Source organism: Bombyx mori, chromosome 18 (genome assembly GCF_030269925.1).
Source record: "Bombyx mori chromosome 18, ASM3026992v2".
Lineage (NCBI taxonomy): Eukaryota > Metazoa > Arthropoda > Insecta > Lepidoptera > Bombycidae > Bombyx > Bombyx mori.
In genome coordinates, this window is record NC_085124.1 from 5,972,665 (window position 1) to 5,994,674 (window position 22,010).

A 22,010-nucleotide genomic window follows, 5' to 3' on the forward strand; every position below is an offset into this window, starting at 1 on the left:
TGCTCATCGTCCACTCGATCGCCCGGTCTTTGTTCGCCCGGCTTTTGTTAGCCCGGCCATTGTTCGCGCGGCCTGTGTTCGTGATACATCTGCCGACCAAGTGGTTTCCTGCAAGTATTTATTTGTTTTGTTTCTTTTCGTAATTTCTGTTTTGTTGTGCTTTTTCTTTGTCCTGTAGTAATCGCGCCGCATTGCCACCTGTGTTCAATAGAACCGCTCAGGTCCGAGAAGTTGGGGCCTCGCCGCAAGGCGAGTGTTTTCAAGACCCGGGGCCGCCCCACCTGGGTACTCAGCGATCATGGACGCTGTATTCGCGGAATTCCTCCGACTTCGCCACCCACAGCTCGCCTCGGAGTTTCTGGCCTTCAAGGCCAATCACACTGCGAGCCCTCTCGAGGACTCCGCCGCGCTCGCTGCTCCTGCGTCGCCTGTACCTGCGTGCAGAGCTTCTGCATTGAGCACCGCAGCCTCTGTCGTGCCTGCCGCTCCCGTGTCGCCTATACTGGCGAGAAAAGCTGCTGCGTCGTCCGCCGTGACCATCGTTTCAGCTGAGCGATCATCCGCGGCCTCCGTCGCGCCCTCTAAAACACCTACACTTGCTCGTAGGTCGCCTGCACCCGCCTCCTCGTGCTCCGACTCTGACTCGGACATGGAGGTCGACCTCGCCCCCGCCTCATCGACGGATGGATTCACCCTGGTACAGAAGGGTAAGAAGCGTGCCGCGGAGTATCGAGCTCCCGCGGCCGCTAAAATTAGCAAAGCCGTGAACGCGTCGCGCCCCCGCCCTCAGACTCCCGTTGCGCCCCCAGCCCGTGCCACTCCGTCGCCGCGTCCGGTGGCACAAAATAAAACCCAGACCCCTCCCCCGGTTATCCTTCAGGAGAAGGCAGCTTGGGATCGAGTTTGCCTGGCCCTTAAGGCCAAAAATATAAATTTCACGAATGCCCGTAACCTCGCGAACGGCATTCAAATTAAGGTTCAAACACCCGACGACCATAGGGCCCTCTCTTCTTACCTCCGTAAGGAGCGTATAAGTTTCCATACGTATACGCTCCAGGAGGAGCGCGAACTCCGCGTTGTAATACGCGGAATCCCTAAAGAGTTAGATGTAGAGCTCGTAAAAGCCGACCTGTTAGAACAAGGCCTACCAGTGAATTCTGTGCACCGTATGCACACCGGTCGCGGTAGGGAGCCATATAATATGGTTCTAGTCGCTCTCCAGCCTACCCCCGAGGGTAAGAAAATCTTTAACACACAGACCGTCTGTAGGCTCTCTGGTATCGCTGTCGAAGCCCCTCATAAAAAAGGCACTCCTAGCCAGTGCCATAACTGTCAATTGTACGGGCACTCTTCCCGTAACTGTCACGCGCGCCCCCGATGTGTTAAGTGTTTGGGCGATCACGCCACGGCCCTCTGCGCTCGCGACCAAAAAACCGCGACGGAACCGCCTAGCTGCGTCCTGTGTCGAACACAGGGTCACCCCGCGAATTACCGTGGTTGCCCCCGAGCCCCTAAAATAAATCGCCGCGTCGCCCGCCAAAACCGCCTCCGAGCTTCCGGCCCAGACATCAAAGCCTCGGCACCCTCTGCGTCGCAGGCTAAGCCAGCGTTCGTTCCGGCGGCGGTGCCCAGTGTCTCGGCCTGGGCAAAACCGCTGCCGTACACGAACACGGCTACAACTCCCTCCTCCGCGATTCGTCCCACCCCCGCGACTCGTCCCTCTCCCGCGACTTGCCCTCCGACCGCGTCCGAAAATCTCGCTTTAGCGATCGACTTCTTTCAGTCGATCAACTTTGAGCGCGTTAACGCTTTGGGCGACGCCATTCGCGCTGCCTCCACTGCACAACACTTTATCGCCGTTGTGCAGGAATACGCCGACGTATACGCGTCATTAAATACGTACGTCCTCCCCTCACTCCGCCGGTAATCAATGGCGTATATAAGTAGAATAAAGCCCCTATCCGTAACGATAGGATTTTTTAACGCTTACGGTCTCGCAAATCAACGTGATCAGGTTTCTGACTTTTTGCGTGACCATCAAATTGATATCTTTTTAGTGCAGGAGACCCTACTTAAGCCCGCGCGCCGTGACCCTAAAATCGCGAACTATAACATGGTCAGGAACGACAGGCTCTCTGCCCGTGGTGGTGGTACCGTCATTTACTATAGAAGAGCCCTGCATTGCGTCCCGCTCGATCCTCCCGCGCTCGCTAATATCGAAGCATCAGTGTGCCGAATCTCACTGACGGGACACGCGCCGATCGTTATCGCGTCCGTTTATCTTCCACCGGATAAGATCGTTCTAAGCAGTGATATCGAGGCGCTGCTCGGTACGGGGAGCTCTGTCATTCTGGCGGGCGACCTAAATTGTAAACACATCAGGTGGAACTCACACACCACAACCCCGAATGGCAGGCGGCTTGACGCTTTGGTCGATGATCTCGCCTTCGATATCGTCGCTCCGCTGGCCCCGACTCACTACCCGCTAAATGTCGCGCATCGCCCGGATATACTCGACATAGCGTTATTAAAAAACGTAACTCTGCGCTTACACTCGATCGAAGTAGTTTCAGAGTTAGATTCAGACCACCGTCCCGTCGTTATGAAGCTCGGTCGCGCTCCCGATTCCGTTCCCGTCACGAGGACTGTGGTGGATTGGCACACGCTGGGCATCAGCCTGGCTGAATCTGATCCACCATCGCTCCCGTTTAACCCGGACTCTATCCCGTCTCCTCAGGATACCGCTGAAGCCATAGACATCTTAACGTCACACATCACCTCGACATTAGATAGGTCATCGAAACAAGTTGTAGCGGAGGACTTCCTTCACCGCTTCAAATTGTCCGACGATATTAGGGAACTCCTTAGAGCTAAGAACGCCTCGATACGCGCCTACGACAGGTATCCTACCGCGGAAAATCGTATTCGAATGCGTGCCCTACAACGCGACGTAAAGTCTCGCATCGCCGAAGTCCGAGATGCCAGATGGTCTGATTTCTTAGAAGGACTCGCGCCCTCCCAAAGGTCTTACTACCGCTTAGCTCGTACTCTCAAATCGGATACGGTAGTAACTATGCCCCCCCTCGTAGGCCCCTCAGGCCGACTCGCGGCGTTCGATGATGACGAAAAAGCAGAGCTGCTGGCCGATACATTGCAAACCCAGTGCACGCCCAGCACTCAATCCGTGGACCCTGTTCATGTAGAATTAGTAGACAGTGAGGTAGAACGCAGAGCCTCCTTGCCACCATCGGATGCATTACCACCCGTCACCCCGATAGAAGTTAAAGACTTGATCAAAGACCTACGTCCTCGCAAGGCTCCCGGTTCCGACTGTATATCTAACCGCGTTATTAAACTTCTACCCGTCCAACTCATCGTGATGTTGGCATCTATTTTCAATGCCGCTATGGCGAACTGTATCTTTCCCGCGGTGTGGAAAGAAGCGGACGTTATCGGCATACATAAACCTGGTAAACCAAAAAATCATCCGACGAGCTACCGCCCGATTAGCCTCCTCATGTCTCTAGGCAAACTGTATGAGCGTCTGCTCTACAAACGCCTCAGAGACTTCGTCTCATCCAAGGGCATTCTCATCGATGAACAATTCGGATTCCGTACAAATCACTCATGCGTTCAACAGGTGCACCGCCTCACGGAGCACATTCTTGTGGGGCTTAATCGACCAAAACCGTTATACACGGGAGCTCTCTTCTTCGACGTCGCAAAAGCGTTCGACAAAGTCTGGCACAATGGTTTGATTTTCAAACTATTCAACATGAGCGTGCCGGATAGTCTCGTGCTCATCATACGGGACTTCTTGTCGAACCGCTCTTTTTGATATCGAGTCGAGGGAACCCGCTCCTCCCCACGACCTCTCACAGCTGGAGTCCCGCAAGGCTCTGTCCTCTCACCCCTCCTATTTAGCTTATTCGTCAACGATATTCCCCGGTCGCCGCCGACCCATTTAGCTTTATTCGCCGACGACACGACTGTTTACTATTCTAGTAGAAATAAGTCCCTAATCGCGAAGAAGCTTCAGAGCGCAGCCCTAGCCCTAGGACAGTGGTTCCGAAAATGGCGCATAGACATCAACCCAGCGAAAAGTACTGCGGTGCTATTTCAGAGGGGAAGCTCCACACGGATTTCCTCCCGGATTAGGAGGAGGAATCTCACACCCCCGATTACTCTCTTTAGACAACCCATACCCTGGGCCAGGAAGGTCAAGTACCTGGGCGTTACCCTGGATGCATCGATGACATTCCGCCCGCATATAAAATCAGTCCGTGACCGTGCCGCGTTTATTCTCGGTAGACTCTACCCCATGATCTGTAAGCGGAGTAAAATGTCCCTTCGGAACAAGGTGACACTTTACAAAACTTGCATAAGGCCCGTCATGACTTACGCGAGTGTGGTGTTCGCTCACGCGGCCCGCACACACATAGACACCCTCCAATCCCTACAATCCCGCTTTTGCAGGTTAGCTGTCGGGGCTCCGTGGTTCGTGAGGAACGTTGACCTACACGACGACCTGGGCCTCGAATCAATTCGGAAATACATGAAGTCAGCGTCGGAACGATACTTCGATAAGGCTATGCGTCATGATAATCGCCTTATCGTTGCCGCCGCTGACTACTCCCCGAATCCTGATCATGCAGGAGCCAGTCACCGTCGACGCCCTAGACACGTCCTTACGGATCCATCAGATCCAATAACCTTTGCATTAGATGCCTTCAGCTCTAATACTAGGGGCAGGCTTAGGGACCCCGGTAACCGTACTCGTCGAACTCGACAAAGAGGTCGACGTGCAACCTAACCCATGCATCAGCCCGCTGAGTTTCTCGCCGGATCTTCTCAGCGGGTCGCGATTCCGATCCGGTAGTAGATTCATTCGCGAAACAATTGCTCTTGAGTTGTTAGGTCTCCTTCGGAGGCGCTCGGGCAGTTGTTAGCAAATCCCACCCCTCTTGGCTGAGCCTTTGCTCGCCCACCTGTCCTGGTGAAACTGGAAAGGCCTTCGGGCCACCAGTAAACTTTCAATCATAAAAAAAAAAAAAAAAAAAAAAAAAAAAAAAAAAAAAAAAAAAAAAAAAAAAAAAAAAAAAAAAAAAAAAAAAAAAAACTTTGTCGAACGCTTTTGCGACGTCGAAGAAGAGAGCTCCCGTGTATAACGGTTTTGGTCGATTAAGCCCCACAAGAATGTGCTCCGTGAGGCGGTGCACCTGTTGAACGCATGAGTGATTTGTACGGAATTTCAAACTTGTACGCGTGACCGCTTAGCGACATAAATAGGCAGGATTGTGGTAGCTACCGGCGCGAACTTAGAATACTCCCCCTATATACTTAAGTGAGTAAAAGTATTATGTAAAAATCATATGGTATTTGTTTTGAATCAACTTCTCTTATGTTACGTCATTATTTCCAGGGCTTCGTAATGGAGACTTTCAAAAGTGGCTATTTTAAGTTGCATCTAAATAATAATATGATTGTGGATGGCATAACGTGTCTAAGCAGCAAACCGTATTCGATAGAAAAATTCAAAAACATATTTGGTTTATCTGCTGTTGTTTTGAATAATGTTCATGTGAGGTTCACTGTAAGTAAGCTAAACTTTTTAATAATTAATATCATATAAGGGTAGGACTTGTTTATTTGAAACTTTTGCTAATAAAAAAATATCTTTTTTTTAAATACACAGTCCTTGGGACTGCGCCTTTTCGGACTAGAGCCACTGAAGATTTTTATCTTTTGGTTTTGGGCTAAAGTACTACTCTGCATTATACGGTCCAGCATTTGGGTTCCGGGTGAAGTAGATAGGTGCGGTCAACAATACACCCAGAAACGTAGCACCTGGGCATTCCAACGACCGGTCATTGGTCTTGTCGAACTCGTCGAATGCGACGAAGGGTTCACGTGGAACTCAATCCACAGACACAACCCATTGCGTTTCTCACCAGATCTTCTCAATGAGTCGCTGTTCCGATCCGCTGGCGTATTCAACGAAGCAGTACTGTTGCTAGTGCAGATGTTAGCAGAGTCTCTCACTCTGAGCCCACGTGAGCTCGCTTATCAGCCCTGTGTAACCAGGATAGCTTCTAGAGTGGCCGCTGCCCATAGACCTCTCATATTGAATGCCGCTGCCCGTGATATGATGATCGTAATCGTGGAATGCATCAGACGAGTACCCCTGTCGGGTTACAACAAAAGCTCGCACACGAATGATCTATAGGTCGGCCGTCTGGTGTAGTGGTAAGTGACATGGTCACTACACAAGGGGGTCGCGGGTTCGAACCCTGCCAAGGGAAGATATTTGTATGATAAATATAAAATGTCTTTTCCAGTGATATGGATGTATATTAAATATATGTATGTGTATAATAAAAAATCTTACATTTATTTCCGTTATCTGGTACCTGTAACACAAGTTCTTTATGAACTTAGCACAGGACCAGTTATCGTGGCGTGATTGTTAGTAAATATATTTTTGAAGTTATACTTCTTTAGGCGCGTTATGAAAAATTGATGAGAGTGAAATTTTACGATGCACGCGCACCGTGACACAAAATTAACAGAAATGAAGTTGCCCAATAAATCGGTCATTACAATACGACCGACGTAACTTGGCGAGTCTGAATATAGCCGCAGGTGAACTTTCCGAACCGTACCGAGAATTACCGAATTTATACGATGTCAAGAAAAGGGATGTCCAATATGCGTGTTTGAGCATGTTGTTTAATCGATTTTTTTTCAAATTGATTAAAATTTAAATAAAAAAATTGAAATAAATTAAATAAAAATAAAGTATAACTTCTTACGTGCGTACATAAGTACACGTACCCTTTTTTTTATAGGTTGGTTGTTCGATTAACAAATTAGTGGTAATTACTAGGTCTTCGGTATGATGTAGGAGAATAAAAATATAAGGAAAATAATTAAGATTATAAAACACGATAGCGTAATACTAAAAAATATTTCTGTTATTGCGAGATACGGTTCGAACGTACAACTCGATGATAATAATTAGTGTCCATTGTGTAATTTAACGATGTAACCATGACAATGTGATTTTCGTTCAGACGAAGAAGATTGACAATTTCTACGAATACTTCAGTTCGCCGTGGGCGTACTTTTTGTATCATCAACAGACTGACGAGTTATTCGCTATGGTCAAAGAACTCTTGCCGAAGGTACTTCACGTTGTTGATTAAGTTTATTTATTATTCGCTTTACTGGTGCCTATGGACATCATGACTTATCGCCATCTTAAGACGTGAGGTCGAAGTCTTAAATCTACTGTCTGAACTGCATAATTATGAGTGATTTTTCGAATATACATTAATCAGTGTTAAACATCGGACGCACGTTTTAAATGTCAGTTTTTTTTAAGGGACTTTATGACCTGGTAACTAAGACCTTTAGGTCATGTCTTTAATATTTTATATTCTTAGAATAAATATAAAAATAAATATGTATGTACAAAAAATGTACGAAAAAAAATATTGTTAAACTTACTTTTCGTGATAGAAATGAATGAATTGTAATGATGAAGTCATCGTGGCCTAAAGGATAAGACGTCCGGTGCATTCGTATCTAGCCATGCACCGGTGGTTGAATCACGCCGGCGGGTACCAATTTTTCTAATGAAATACGTACCTACTTAACAAATGTTCACGATTGACTTCCATGGTGCAGGAATAACATCGTGTAGTAAAAAACCCGCAAAATTAATTCATAATTTTTTTATTATTATTATTAATAAATTATTAATCTACGTAATAACTGGTGGCAGGACGTCTTGTGAGTCCGCACGGGTAGATACCACCACACTGCCTATTTCTGCCGTGAAGTAGTAATACTTTTCGGTTTGAAGGGTGGGGCAGCCGTTGTAACTACATATTGACATATTGACTATATTGACCTTCGAACTCATATTTCAGGGTGGGTGGCGGCATTTACGTTGTAAATGTCTATGGGCTCCAGTAACAAATTAACACCAGGTAGGCTGTGAGCTCTTCCATCAACCTACGCCATAAAAACAAAAAAAAACAAATTTAAACAAAAAAAACTAGTTTTACATGCCATTTCATGTTATCAAATCGAATTTGTAATTATTATTCAAAAAATATTAATTTTTAATTAGGGCCAAAGTAGCGGTGAAACGGTGATGGAGGCACTATATGGTATGGGACAGAGAATTTATGATGACCAGGTAAATCATCTCGAGTATAATTAAATAAATACTGTAAATCAGTATTCCGATTAACGTGGTATGGACATGTGATGCGTAGAAAGGAGATGCATGTGACTAGGAAATGTATGGAAATGGTAGTGCAAAGTAGAGGGGGAAGAGATCGACCGAAGAAGACAAGGATGGAGTGTGTGAATGACGATATGAGAGAGAGAGAGAGGAGTGTGTGTATTGAGATGACGGTTGATAGAAGAGAATGGATTAGAAAAATTCGCTGTGCCGACCCTACCTAGTGGGATAAGGTGGAGACAAAGAAGAGTTGTTCAAGCATTTAGATTATACTTGCGGTTCGTCTTTGATCAGCTTATTCGAAGAGTTTGGGTGGTCACTAGTCTGAAAAGGATATTCCCTAATCATTTTTAAACGAGTGTATTATAACCGAGGACGCCTCAAGGCATTTGGGAATACCGCGTCTTCTATCAGAAATCATTGAGAAACTTGTGTTAGAAAAGGCAGTAAAAGATGTTAAAATCAGATTTTTATATTATTAATTCGTACTTTACCTAGGAACGAAAAGCAATTAACGAGATCCGCACCGAGTTCACAAAATCCCATCACATTGAAGTGATCACCGATTACGTCATAGAATGGCTTTCGGAGAATGAAGTATTACTACCGATGTATATACAAACTTCTGAGGTGGTAGACTATCGGCACGATATAGGCAGGAACCCGGCTTTCAAGAAAAAGAAAAGATCAATGAAGAAGCTGCTTTCTGCTGTATTCTAGAACGTTCTAACGAAATTAAAATTTTGATTTAATTTTCAATTATGCTGTTATTTTTATGAGCGTAATGACTTGAAAGAATACTTTGAACTGTTTGACAAAATAAAACATGTGATGATACATAATCTCTTTGAATCAATATTGTCATAATATTGAAGTTTATTTACGCATTTACCTAACACATTTTGTACATTGTATTCGATTTTAAGATGTCCTCAAAAAATCGTTTAGTTCTCGATGATCTTTTAATTAAAAACGTCAATACTTGGGGTAACATTCAATACAATATTCCGTTAAGACTTTCCAGTAATGAAACGAGAACAGCGACCAGTATTGGACTTCGTCACATTCCGGCACTTCCACACAGTTTCGATTGCGTAAGTACTCGTATTGCAGTATGATTTCCAGTTTTATTATCGAAATACATCCGTATAAGTTATCAATATTACCCCTTAATTAAATTGGTTTTTAATCCAAATGGAATACTTTTATTGTTTGATCATGCTTTGATCATGTTTTGATCATGGTGGTAGGACCTCTTGTGAGCCCTCTTGGGTAGTTACCACCACCCAACCTATTTCTGCCGTGAATCAGTAATGCGTTTCGGTTTGAAGGGTGGGGCAGCCGTTGTAACTATACTTGAGACCTTAGAACTTATATCTCAAGGTGGGTGGCGCATTTACGTCGTAGATGTCTATGGGCTCCAGTAATCGCTTAACACCAGGTGGGCTGTGAGCTCGTCCACCCATCTAAGCAATAAAAAAAATAATAAAAAAGTTTTTTTTCTTTCCATGTTTATTATAAGATTCTAATATGTTTTTTTTTGTGACCAGTCATCCTAAAACTCCAAATGTATTTCTTTAATTTCTTCTTCTTAGTCCTTTATAGTCTTGGCAAAGTGGTCGTGGTCATTAATTCGGGTAGTGGTGTGCTTCACAAGACGTCGCCATACCTCGCGTACCGCGGCCTTACTTGTGCACTCATTGATGGAACCGCTTAGAGCTGCCTTTATTTGGTCAGTCCATCGTAACGGTGATCTGCCGCGTCGTCTCCTACCCTCAATCATGCCTTGCACCACAAGGCGCTCTATTAAATGGTCACCCCGTTGCGACCCAAATCCGTACAAATGTTCTTCAATTTAAATAGCCAAATAATTTTGGTGGTAGGACCTCTTGTGAGTCTGCCTGGGTGGGTACCAACACCCTGCCGTGAAGCAGTAATGCGTCTCGGTTTGAAGGTGGGGCAGCCGTTGTAACTATACTTGAGACACTTAGAGCTTATATCTCAAGGTGGGTGGCGCATTTACGTTGTGGATATCTATGGGCTCCAGTAACCAATTAACACCTGGTGGGCTGTGAGCTCGTCCACCCATTTAAGCAATAAAATAATAATAATAAAAACTGATATGACTAAATACTGAATTCCGTAATATTCAGTTAATCGGTTATCAACAACAGACAAAAGTCCATCGTATTATTATAAAGTTTCTTTTTACTTAGAAAATCGATGACCCGTTACCAGAGAGAGTTACCGGACGAGACATGGTCGTCGAGAAGGAAACATACAAGACGACAACAGGTGAATACTGCGTGAAGCCGAACCCGAATAAGGCGATGGAAAGATCGGACTGCTCCATAAATTGCCGCCGAGTTATATTCATGACCGGAGTCGAGAAACGTGTAATAATAATTTTGAATTTGATAATAAAATGGGTCAAGTTTTAGAGATTTCAAGGTGTGTGGCGCATTTACGTTATAGATGTCTATGGGCTCCAGTAACCACAACACCAGGTGGGCTGTGAGCTCGTCCACACATCTCAGCAATAAAAATAAAAAAAAGATAAGTGTTTGATGGTTCTATAATTTAAGAATCGTGTTGAATTTTCGATTTTTTAGTTACAAGGAAAAAATATAAATCAACCAATCATGATATCGGAAATGAAGGATACTTTTAGGGGTGTGACAAAGCCGGCCACGGTCCCCCAGGAAATCACGGTGAAGGCACCCGATCCTGAATATATTTTTGACGTAAGTAATAACGTTATAAGTTTAAAAACATTCAACACAATTTTGTTGTTAGTGAACAGTGTTTGTATAGAATGACTATAACCAAATTTTTTCAACAAAATCAACCATCATAATTTAACGGTATCAATAAAAATGAAAACTATATTTTATATCTATACAAAATTTTTGGTTAGAATGATAAATTATCTTATAGTTGTCGTAATCTTTGAAAATTTTATTATTTCAATTACAATTTCAAAGGTCGTAGCAGCTGGCAGAAACGAAGCTCCAATAATACCGGAGACTGCAGCAGGATTTAGGAGGCTGCTAGATCCATATGTGTCTACATATAGAACATATCATAAGCCATTTTCTGCTGAAGACCAGTATGGGATTGGCGCAAAGGACCATATTACTTTTTATTCTGAATTCGATACACCGAAGGTTAAATTAAAAAGAACAGTAGTTTGAAAATTTTAGTTTAAAAAACATATTGCTGCGGTTAGCGTGGATTGTTTACTTGTAGAAGCGAAATCAGGTTATGCTCCCCGCATTTTCATGTCATTAGCTTCCGTAATCTTTTACATACATATCGACGCTTGAAAGGCAAACATGACTAAGCGACAATAACTGCTTTATTAAATACATAAATGATAGCCAATAACTATATTCGATGCGCAAAAAAAATATATTTCTAGATCTATTAAAATAATTTCAATCCTACAGCTAGATTCGTTAAAATATAACTTTTTTCAGGTATTTCAACTTTAAATTGGTCTACTGTAAAGTTCACACATTTTTTTATTGCCCTTGTAGGCAGACGAGCATACGGCCCACCTGATGGTGAGTGGTTACCGTCGCCCATGGACTTCAGCAATGCCAGGGGCAGAGCCAAGCCGCTGCCTACCGTTTAATACTCTCCACAAGCCTCGTTTGAAGAAGGACATTGTCGCTTAGTCACATTTGCCTTTCAAGCGTCGATATAGATATTTCATTTTATGTAGCATCAAGTATTTCAAAATCATCTGCTTTTATTTTATTGTTTCTTAAACGTCTAATAGTTGACAATATACAGGTTCGAGGATTCGGTCCAAGGCTCAAAGAAGTCTGGATGCCATTATTGTCCAAGCAACACAGAGCGGTATATGACAGAATACACGTTAAGAAAGAGTGCAAAGAAGTCGCGGCTTGCCACAATCCAGTTAATAATATCCAAGGGTACATCTTTAAATTCTCTTACAACAACTATGATCATGTTAAGTTTGTAGTAGGCCTTTGATAAACCACACCTTACATTTCTTACCACATCGAGCTGACAAATCAGATTAGTACGTTCGAAGGAAGACGTTATTTGTGCCTTGACAGCTCGTGGTCATAGCTTGAAAAATGACACCTACATATATTTGCCACTCAAGCATTCTGAATAATATTTTTGAGTATCCTAAATATTATGCCGCCTTGGGCTCTGGAAGCGGAGGCGCTCGCCGCTGACTATCAGTGGCGGGCTGACCTTCGCGCCCGGGGCGTGGCGCGTCCCAGCCACAGTGTGGTCAGAGCGCGGAGGGCCCAATCTCGGCGGTCCGTGCTGGAGTCATGGTCCAGGCGGCTGGCTGATCCTTCGGCCGGTCGTAGGACCGTCGAGGCGATTCGCCCGGTCCTTGTGGATTGGGTGAATCGTGACAGAGGACGCCTCACTTTCCGGCTCACGCAGGTGCTCACTGGGCATGGTTGCTTCGGTGAGTTCCTGCACCGGATCAGAGCCGAGCCGACGGCAGAGTGCCACCATTGTGATTGCGACTTGGACACGGCAGAGCATACGCTCGTCGCCTGCCCCGCATGGGAGGGGTGGCGCCGTGTCCTCGTCGCAAAAGTAGGAAACGACTTGTCGTTGCCGAGTGTTGTGGCATCGATGCTCGGCGACGACGAGTCGTGGAAGGCGATGCTCGACTTCTGCGAGTGCACCATCTCGCAGAAGGAGGCGGCGGGGCGCGTGAGAGACGCACAATCCCGCCGCCGTCGAGCGGGGGCCAGGGAGGCGGATCTCGCCCAAGCCCTGGCCCTCTAAGTGTTTCGGGTCCCCCTCACATGTCGGTCTGGGGACCGGCGAAGGGGGCCTAAGAAGACGACGTGCAAGCTGCTCTGCACGCGTTTTACGCAAGAGCATCCGGGTGATGGAAGGCCGGCTATCCTCGACTCACGCTGGTTCTGGTCCAGCGGGGTATTCCGTAGGATAGCTCACTCTAACCGGCGCCATCTAGGCGGGCTTCGGATAGCCTGCCGACCGAGAGGGCTGGTGGTCGTGGCGCCGACGACCGCCGGTCCGGCGTCCCGAGGGGGAGGGTGATGGGAGAGATGTGCTCCGCACTAAACGCTTCACTTTCCCCCCTCTGCCTCTTCATGAGTTCTGTCTCATGCGAGGTTTGGACGTTGGTTGTTGAGCGACAGGAGGTTTTAGTCAGTTCGACTCTGACATGCTCCGCCCTCTATCCCCAGTGGAGGGCGGAAGTCCGGCGATTTCCTCTGACCAAAAAAAAAAAAAAAAAAGCCTAAATATTATAATACAATACGAATACTTTATATTTTAGAGCACATTTTACTTTAAGATACTTTTTTTGCTAATACGCTACTTTAGAGAAAACCAAAGATACACCAAAGATACAAGAGAAATACAAATGGTTTATTGTAAAAGTGTATATATCCACACGTACCTATCGGCAGTTTCCTTTTATACAAGATTTTATATTTCCATCGAGGAAGTTGTTCGTGAACCTATTACGTGCATATGTGCTTAAAAATCCTACCCTCAGATATAAATTCTGACGTCACTCATCATAAATGCTGGGCGTTTTACATTAGGCTAAAGTGCTTCAAGGTGTTGACAAATTTTTTATTCCCTTAGGGTTTTTGAATCAGAAACTAAGAAAAAATACAAGTCTCCATTTGCATCCTCGTCGCTTGCATCGTGGTCACACGGAGAATCTTTCGACTTAGCACCTTTCCCGTCCAATCCCTATCAAACTAACATCGCTCCGTTTATGTACTGTAGCGATTACTGTCACATAGCTCAGGGAACGCCGCCATCTACAGTGGTAGACCAGATCGCGAGCAAGATGCCTTCTCACAAACATTGCATTCAAAGATATATCGTGTCCAGAGATTATGAACAAAAATAAAATTTGATAGATAAAATTTTGGTTTTATTCAAACTTTAATCGGTATTGCTATCCTGTTACGTGTTCGAAGTATTCGGAAGAGGTGATCCATCAGCTGATTGGTTTTCTTTTGATTCAGTTAAGTTTTCCATGATACATGGGTCGGGTTTCTGTAGAAATTAATATTAAAATATCTAAGTTATAGGTACTAACAAAAAATTTGAATATCGTCGTTGTCAAACCAAAATCTGCTACGTGCACTTTTTGACAATTTTACTTTTTGAACTTTTCGTATAGTCCAGTCTTAGTCTTAATCGAACTTTAATATTTATCTATAGGTTTCATTTGATATAGTTCTTAAAAAATCACTTTCATATAGAATTTTATACGAAAATGTTTTTACTCGTTAATTCAAAATAGAGTTTTTGCACATTTTTTATTTTTTATTGCCGTATAGGCAGACGAGCATACGGCCCACCTGATGGTGAGTGGTTACCGGCGGTCATGGACGTCAGCAATGCCAGGGGCAGAGCCAGCCGCTGCCTACCGTTTAATACTCTCCACAAGCCTCGTTTGAAGAAGGACATGTCATAGCGCTCGGGAAACACCGTGGAGGGGAACTCATTCCATATCCGGATGGTACGTGGCAAAAAATATCTCTGGAAACGCATTGTGGATGAACGTAGTGGCTCCAGGTAGTATGGATGAACTCTACTCTGGTGGCGGGCGGTGCGCTGGTAAAAACGAGATGTCGGTATCATCTCGAACAATTCCTCAGAGCACTCCTCATGGAACATACGGTACAGAATACAGAGGGAACCGAAGTCCCTCTGCAGACCCAGAGGGTCCAAGCGATCCGCGAGAATGGGATTATCGACAATCCGAACGGCGGTTCTACAGCGATGATATGCTTCGAGGGAGAAATAAATAGTTAAAGACAACCTGTGGTCTTCTGACGAAGCAACTAAAGCATCCGGGCACGGCGCATTCGCATTTATCAACTTTCTTCTTGGACTGAAATGAATTTAAATATTAACTTCGTTAATATGCGGTTTTATTTAAACGTAATACATTCACCATTACAAAAATTAGTTTAGATTTAGGTAGAATGAACGAATCTCGTTTCGGAGGCCAAGATACATACGTATCAAGACATCGAGTCAGATAATAGGTAGCTAACGAATTATTTATTATTTATATATTATCTACGAGCTAACGGTAGGCAGCGGGTTGGCTCTGCCTCTGGCATTGCTGAAGTCCATGGGCGACGGTAACCACTCACCATCAGGTGGGCCGTATGGTCGTCTACCTACAAGGGCAATAAAAAAAAAATATATTTAAAATGTTTAGCCAAATCGCTTGTGTTGTTCTCAAGACATTCACAGGGTCATAGATTTTCATAAAATGTTTAATATTATTAAAATATAATTTTTAATTAAAAGTTACTGTACTTGTTTTCTGTCTTTTTTCAATTTGGCTGTATTTTGAGGTGCTGCCTTCGAATTATTATCCTAAAATAAGTAAAGATGCCTTAATTAATATTTTGATTTTATTTCGTGTTTACCTTATCATGAAAAACTACAATACCTCAGCGCATCGACAGGACTTATGTTTCGGAGAAACCATAACTTAGCTTTTCCCAAATCTATTTTCAATTTCTTTCTTCATGTCTGGATTATTCTAAAGTATAAATGTTAAGCTTAGCAATTTCTTCTTCTCAAATTAGAATAAAAAAAATTAGGATTTTATAACAAAATCTTACGCCAAGGCAAAGCAAATTGGGACATTTTGTTTTTTTGGATGGATCTTCACATTTTCCAGTCTGAAAAAAATAATGATTTAAATTAATAATGTTATCATTTTTCTAATTAATGTTTTAAAATAACGAGAATGTTAAATTTAAAGAATTCGAGTTTATTATGATAAGCCTCACCTTAACTTCACTTTTATTTTTATCTACTTTATTTCTATCTATTCCACTTTTATTTAAATATTTATCGCCACCCATTTTATTATATTATGTTAATACACTCACAGTAATTACACATTTACTCTACCATCCTGCTTGCTTTATCACTTAACGTAATTCTTCGACTTCACGAATGTGAAAACATACCTCTGGACACATCTCTTCAGGAGGAATTTTCGGCTTAGGAGTTCTTGGAGCGGGACATGGAGGATTGTGAAAGCATCGATCGGGATGACTGCAAGGAGCACCCGCACGTGCTGGCCAGTAGCAAGGCATAAGGTAGGGAAAGCATGATGAGGGCGGCATGCAGTGAGGTAAATGATGGCAGGATCTGGCTGCTAAAGGCTGAGGGAGATAGAGACGTTATATTATTGCAAGTTACGGAGACTCGTTGTTGTTTAAAAATCCATAGTAAAACACTTAGTGTGGTACAATTTTATTTATTACCTTTTGAAGTACGGAACTAGATCGCGGCGTCACCTCAACAGGAGAAGGCTCAAACTTTGGTTTCTTATTTAGTTTTATCTAAAATTAAACTCATATTGAATTACTTTTAATGCCGCAGAGCATTGTGTAAATGGTTACCAGAGTGCCGTAGATACAACAATGAAAATACGCAGGATAGCAGTACCTACGCGGGTAGACTCATAATATACTCCGTGATTAGTGAATACGTGTAGGCGATTGTAGTATGCTGGTACAATACTCGGAGAACGTTGCTGTGTATTCTCTTGTAAGTCCCTTGGTAGGCTATTACGATTCGCACGGGAAAAGATGTGGTACTGCTATTCTAGACAGCAAAGACGTCTACTACTACGAAAGTTGACTTTTCTAACTGACTAAGGGATACTTCAACCACATAAATAAGTCATATTTTATTCAAATGAGACTTAAGGGGAATAAGTAATTTACGGCAAATTCGCGGTTGTACCCCTAGAAATTTCAACCCGGTCATCGTTTTCGTCGAACCCGTTGCATGCGACGAAGGGCTCGGCGAATAAATTAACCCACAAAGCCCACTGAGTTTCTCGCCGGATATTCTCAGTAGGTCGCGTTTCCGATCCGGTGGTAGATTCTGCGTAGCACGGCTCTTGTTCGGGTTAGCAACAACTTCAGGTTTGAGCCCCGTGAGCTCACCTACTCGTCCGGTTACGCTGAAGCGGTCTCTCAAGACCATCAGCTTAGGTAGGATTTTTTTTATCTAAATGCCAATACAGCGATGATTTTTCATAAGGTGAAGCGATTGCCGTTATATTGCTGCATTTTTTCACAATAGGACCTTTTCTATTTGACGCGGCCTAGCTAACATACCTTAGAAAAATAGCTGTTCGATATCCACAAATTAATTGTACCCAAGTTTATTTTAAGTTGCTATATTACCTTTAATCCAAAACAAGTTGTGCAATCCACTAAACATTTTGTTGGAGGGCAAGGTACCTGAAAAATATAATTCAACGAAAAATCTAGTAGAAATTGTGGTCAATTGAATTAAAGTAATTTTTAAATAGAAATAATTGTTTATTTACTTTGCAACTGCATTTTTCTCTCGGGCAAGATGAACACTGCAAGATGCAAGACAATATATGAATTTTAAGTTATTTTTTATCGGAATGAAATGCCAAATGGTGATCATTGGCCTAGTGTTTAATAAAGCCAATAGGAATCGCAACATGAATGCCGTAACAGAGTTGGAATCTTGGCGTAGAGGTTTTAATTGCTCTGGAATAACTATAACAGGCAAGATACTGATCAGGTACTGATCTATGTGGGTTCAATAGCTTAGAACCGCTAATTAATTTTATCGCCAAACTGAACACAATACAATGACTAACAGAGAAATGTTGCATTATGTCGAATGAAATTATAGATATTATAATAACCTGGTATAAAAGCTTCGTAATGGGATTGTCCTTCAAATGTGATACAATAAATTTTACACTTGCAAAAAATACACGCAAAATTATAAATGTATGATCCGTTAGTCATGAATGATGAAAGAATTGTAGACTGCATATCCTAGAGCTTACTAAAATGGAACAGAAAACTGTAATTGAATTGTAACTTACGGGCGATGGATATGGCGGATTATTCTGAAACAAAAAATATAACACAATGACATATATGTACATATTACTGAGTTGCAATTTTGTGCTTATAAGTAGTATCTCTTGTAAACCTCAAAAGTTTGGATCTCACTGTACTAATCCAATAAAATTTAATATTTCCTATATTATTATATCACACAGACTTAGAGACAATTTTATTTGGTGCGTTATAAATTCAAAATAGCATTAAGATTTTTTGGTTTTAAAATAAATAAAGTTCTTTTGGAACACAAAAAAGAATTAATAGTTTTTGTTTTTTAAGCAGTTAAAATTAATGGACGATTGCAAACTGTAACTTACACAATAGGGTGGGCATATTCCAAAGCAGGAAGGACACGCTGAATCGAAACAGAAGCCTCGACATCCACCGCACTACAAATATAAATTAGAGTTATTCGAAATATTTTGAAGTCGTCGTGGCCTATAGGTTATGACATCTGGAGCATTCGTATTTTACGATGCACCGGTGCTCGAATTTGTTCGCGCGGGTAGATACCACCACCCTGTCTATTTCTGCTGTCAAGCAGTAATGCATTTCGGCTTGAAGGGTGGGGCAGCCGTTGTACTGTAAAAAATGAAACCAAATCGCAAAGTTGGTGGCGGCATTTACGTCATATATGTCTATGGACTCCGGTTACCACTTAACACAAGGCGGGCTGTGACCTCGTCCACACTAAGTAATAAAAAAAATTGAAAAATAAATGCACTGATAACTACTTACTTTTAAAGAAACTGGAAGATCGGTATTACTCTGTAATGAAAATGACATTGTAAGTGTAAAATTTAATCGTGTAAGTAATGTACATATTTATTTCCCATTATAATTTTATATTTATTTAAATACTGGCTGTACATAGAACTATTGATCCTTTGGGACTGTGAAACAATAATGAAAAACTTTACAGTGAATCTCTGGTGGGGTTTAATTTAAAAAGATCTGATCTATTTGGAGATTCATCCTACAGAGTTCACTTCTCTTCAGTTACAGCTTTAGAATGTCTTTTCACACCCTGGTTGCAAGAAATACTTTCATGACCTGAGTCTCTCTCTTTCTCTTTATTGCGTGTATATTGAGAACGCTTGTAATTCGTTCACTTAATTCTAATTAATTAACATTTTATTCTAGTCGAATGAGATTTTAGATTATTTTAACATGTTGCAATAAACAAACCTTGTGCTTACAGCATTTCATGCCGCAGCAAACCTGCACGATAGCCGTTTGAGGAAAAGCTGGTTTGTCATCATCTTTTTTTATTTTCTTCGAAGGTCTTGAACCGACTATGGCAATGTTTGATAAACCAAACATATTATGTTCCTTATCCAATTGTATTATGGTTGATAAATACTTGTCGCTGGTACTAAGGCTTCTTTTTAAATTATCTTGTGAGTGACCGCTTGAACAGGTACTCGATGAAGGTGATGGGGAAGGAGAGCTGCGTTAAATTTTGAATTAATCAAATTTTTTTTTATTGCTTATATGGGTGGACGGCCTCACAGCCCATCTGGTGTTAAGCGGTTACTGGAGCCCATAGACATCTACAACGTAAATGCGCCACCCACCTATTATAAGTTCTAAGGTCTCAGTATAGTCACAACGGCTGCCCCACCCTTCAAGCCGAAACACATTACTGCTTCACGGCAGAAATAGGCGGGGTGGTGGTACCTACCCGTGCGGACTTATAAGAGGTCCTACCACCAATAAATTTGGTGCTTTAGAAACAGTCTTCAAAGTATTATTTAACAGTACTACTACTTAGTATGAAAATTCACACCGTGCTCTTATATATGCACGACTTAAAATATGTATTTGTTTGTGTTCATCGTAATTGTTATTGTTTTATGTTACGAATATTACAAGAAGACTCTCTTCTTTGGTCCTTTAATCTTGCACCGCTTAGTGCGTTGAATTTTCTGCAATAACAGAATCTCGATGTGTACTTCTATATTGAGTTAAGTATGATAGGCAGGCGTTGGTTTTTTGATTTGGCATAGAACTGACCTAGAATCAAGCGCTTCATCGTTGTTCTCAGAGAGCCATTTCATCTTTGTTAATTTAAGTATATTTGGGTTGTCAAAACCAAGGAAATTATTTTCTTCATTTTCTATTAAATTGCTTGTGCTCTCAGATCGATTTGTTCTTGACTGTAAAAAATATTTTTTATGAAAAATTCGATAATAATTCATCGTTCGTCTTATTTTATTTCGTTTCCTCAGGCTCTTATTTTTTACTTACATTGGCCGCTGGTTCCGTTTCATTCTTCTGTTTAAGTCCATTGTTATCGTTTGGCGACTTTTTTTTGGATACAATTAGTTCATGCAGCGCCTTTGAACGTTCTACTAAAATTGGTACGTCTTCGCAATCAGCCTCTTTCTAATTGAAATTTTTAATGTTAATCATTTATTTAATCGTTACAACTTAAGGTACAACAAAGTATAACAAGATAGTTTTAAATTAATAATTTTGTGCAGCGACCGGCGCATGCGCGTTATTCAAATTTTTCGAAACTCACTGACTGCATTTTTACGAATCTTGCGCAGGTGTCGGTCGCGCGGCGTTGGTCAACACTTTTGGGTTCCGCTTAGCGTGCGAGGATTTTTTATTATATTTCGGTTCCGCACGTTACAAATTGATATTTAACTAATCAGTAGTGGAGAAAGGAGCAAAATATAAGATTATATTATTTACAACGCTGATACTACTAACATCCTCTTGTTCGTTGTTCACAAAATTAAATGAAGGTTTATTCTGTCCTGAATCCCTAGTATTACAGCTTGGCCGTATATCACTGATGAGACACACGTATGTTAAATACACATTTTGTTCTGATAAGCTACTTTTCAGTTTCATATTTGATAGCTTCATTCGACAATTTGGAGATTATTTTAAGATGTCACGCATTAGGTTGATCGCATCTGGAATAAATAACTACATTTTACAGCAACGCACAGTCTTTATGATAGTAACAAAGAAGAATTTTCGATTTCGCGATACGAACCTTTATCAGTATGTTAGTACTACGTTAACATAAAATTCACACCAGATTTTTTGGCCATTTTCCTACATTAATTGGCACATGACAGACAAGACAGTCGAAAAAAATATTTTGTTTCTTTTACAACTTAATAACTTTTGACAGTTTAAATGTTGATCAGGATTCATACTTCTTTTTTCTTTAATAAATAGGATGTAACATATTCTTGACCTTTTAAATTTAAAGAGAGTATAAATAGAATGGTTATTTTAACTATTAGCACATAACATCATGGACAGCATTGTTAGAGCGAAGTTCCTTATGGGACGATGCGGAGGGGTACCCTAACCGGGAAAAAACGTCCGTTATGTAAGATTTTTATAGGTAATGCACACAGTGTACGACTTAACTTTGTAATAACGTACAAAAAATAACATATTTTTTTATCATTCATTGACCACGATCTCAGAACGTTCGTTTGCGCAATACACTAACTCTTAAGCAAGCAACCGTGAATGAAGTGTACCACAATAAGTTCGCACGTTACCGAATGACCGTGGGTTGTTGCGAAACCTCTAGTTTTATTTTCTTTATACCTCGAATAGAACTTAAAATTAATATTTTTATAATAAGGAACTTCGTTCCTATCTGGTGTCCCACGACACCACACATATTTTTAAAGATCTCTAGTATTTTTTGGATTTGTTTTAAAATAACTACTTTAATCAATAAAGCTCTATATTTCTTCTTATTCGCTGGTGGTCTAACGGGCTCCTCCAGCTATGCGTCGGGTGAGTGAGCTCACGGGCTCAACCTGAAAAAATTTACTAACACT

The 22,010-nt window shown here is 42.1% G+C and overlaps 2 protein-coding genes across 6 annotated transcripts; one reads left to right on the plus strand and one right to left on the minus strand.

Moving 5' to 3' along the window:
- The first annotated feature begins 5,422 nt into the window (after window positions 1–5,422).
- On the plus strand, window positions 5,423–14,166 carry LOC101742547 (uncharacterized). Of its 2 annotated transcripts, XM_062673640.1 has the most exons (9): window positions 5,423–5,593; window positions 7,074–7,184; window positions 8,138–8,206; window positions 8,753–9,348; window positions 10,471–10,650; window positions 10,867–10,998; window positions 11,239–11,421; window positions 12,053–12,195; window positions 13,877–14,166. In XM_062673640.1, exons 4-9 carry the CDS (start codon window positions 9,181–9,183, stop codon window positions 14,148–14,150), a joined length of 1,080 nt encoding a protein of 359 aa, XP_062529624.1. In that variant the 5' UTR covers window positions 5,423–5,593; window positions 7,074–7,184; window positions 8,138–8,206; window positions 8,753–9,180; the 3' UTR covers window positions 14,151–14,166. The 2 variants fall into 2 exon arrangements, with proteins under 2 accessions (XP_062529624.1, XP_004928224.1); XM_004928167.5 differs by lacking the exons at window positions 5,423–5,593; window positions 7,074–7,184 and having other exon boundaries at window positions 8,061–8,206.
- On the minus strand, window positions 14,153–21,336 carry LOC101742399 (keratin-associated protein 10-1). Of its 4 annotated transcripts, none has more exons than XM_021349387.3 (17): window positions 21,200–21,336; window positions 20,908–21,116; window positions 20,437–20,570; window positions 20,203–20,345; window positions 19,375–19,636; window positions 18,925–18,954; window positions 18,504–18,575; window positions 18,165–18,188; window positions 17,625–17,660; window positions 17,479–17,535; window positions 16,546–16,623; window positions 16,246–16,443; window positions 15,892–15,951; window positions 15,717–15,809; window positions 15,581–15,640; window positions 15,072–15,143; window positions 14,153–14,299 (listed from the first exon to the last, which is right to left on the minus strand). In XM_021349387.3, exons 4-14 carry the CDS (start codon window positions 20,244–20,246, stop codon window positions 15,759–15,761), a joined length of 912 nt encoding a protein of 303 aa, XP_021205062.1. In that variant the 5' UTR covers window positions 20,247–20,345; window positions 20,437–20,570; window positions 20,908–21,116; window positions 21,200–21,336; the 3' UTR covers window positions 14,153–14,299; window positions 15,072–15,143; window positions 15,581–15,640; window positions 15,717–15,758. The 4 variants fall into 4 exon arrangements, with proteins under 4 accessions (XP_021205062.1, XP_021205061.1, XP_021205063.1 ...); XM_021349386.3 differs by having other exon boundaries at window positions 20,437–20,574; XM_021349388.3 differs by having other exon boundaries at window positions 20,908–20,989; window positions 21,200–21,313.
- Window positions 21,337–22,010: the final 674 nt, after the last annotated feature.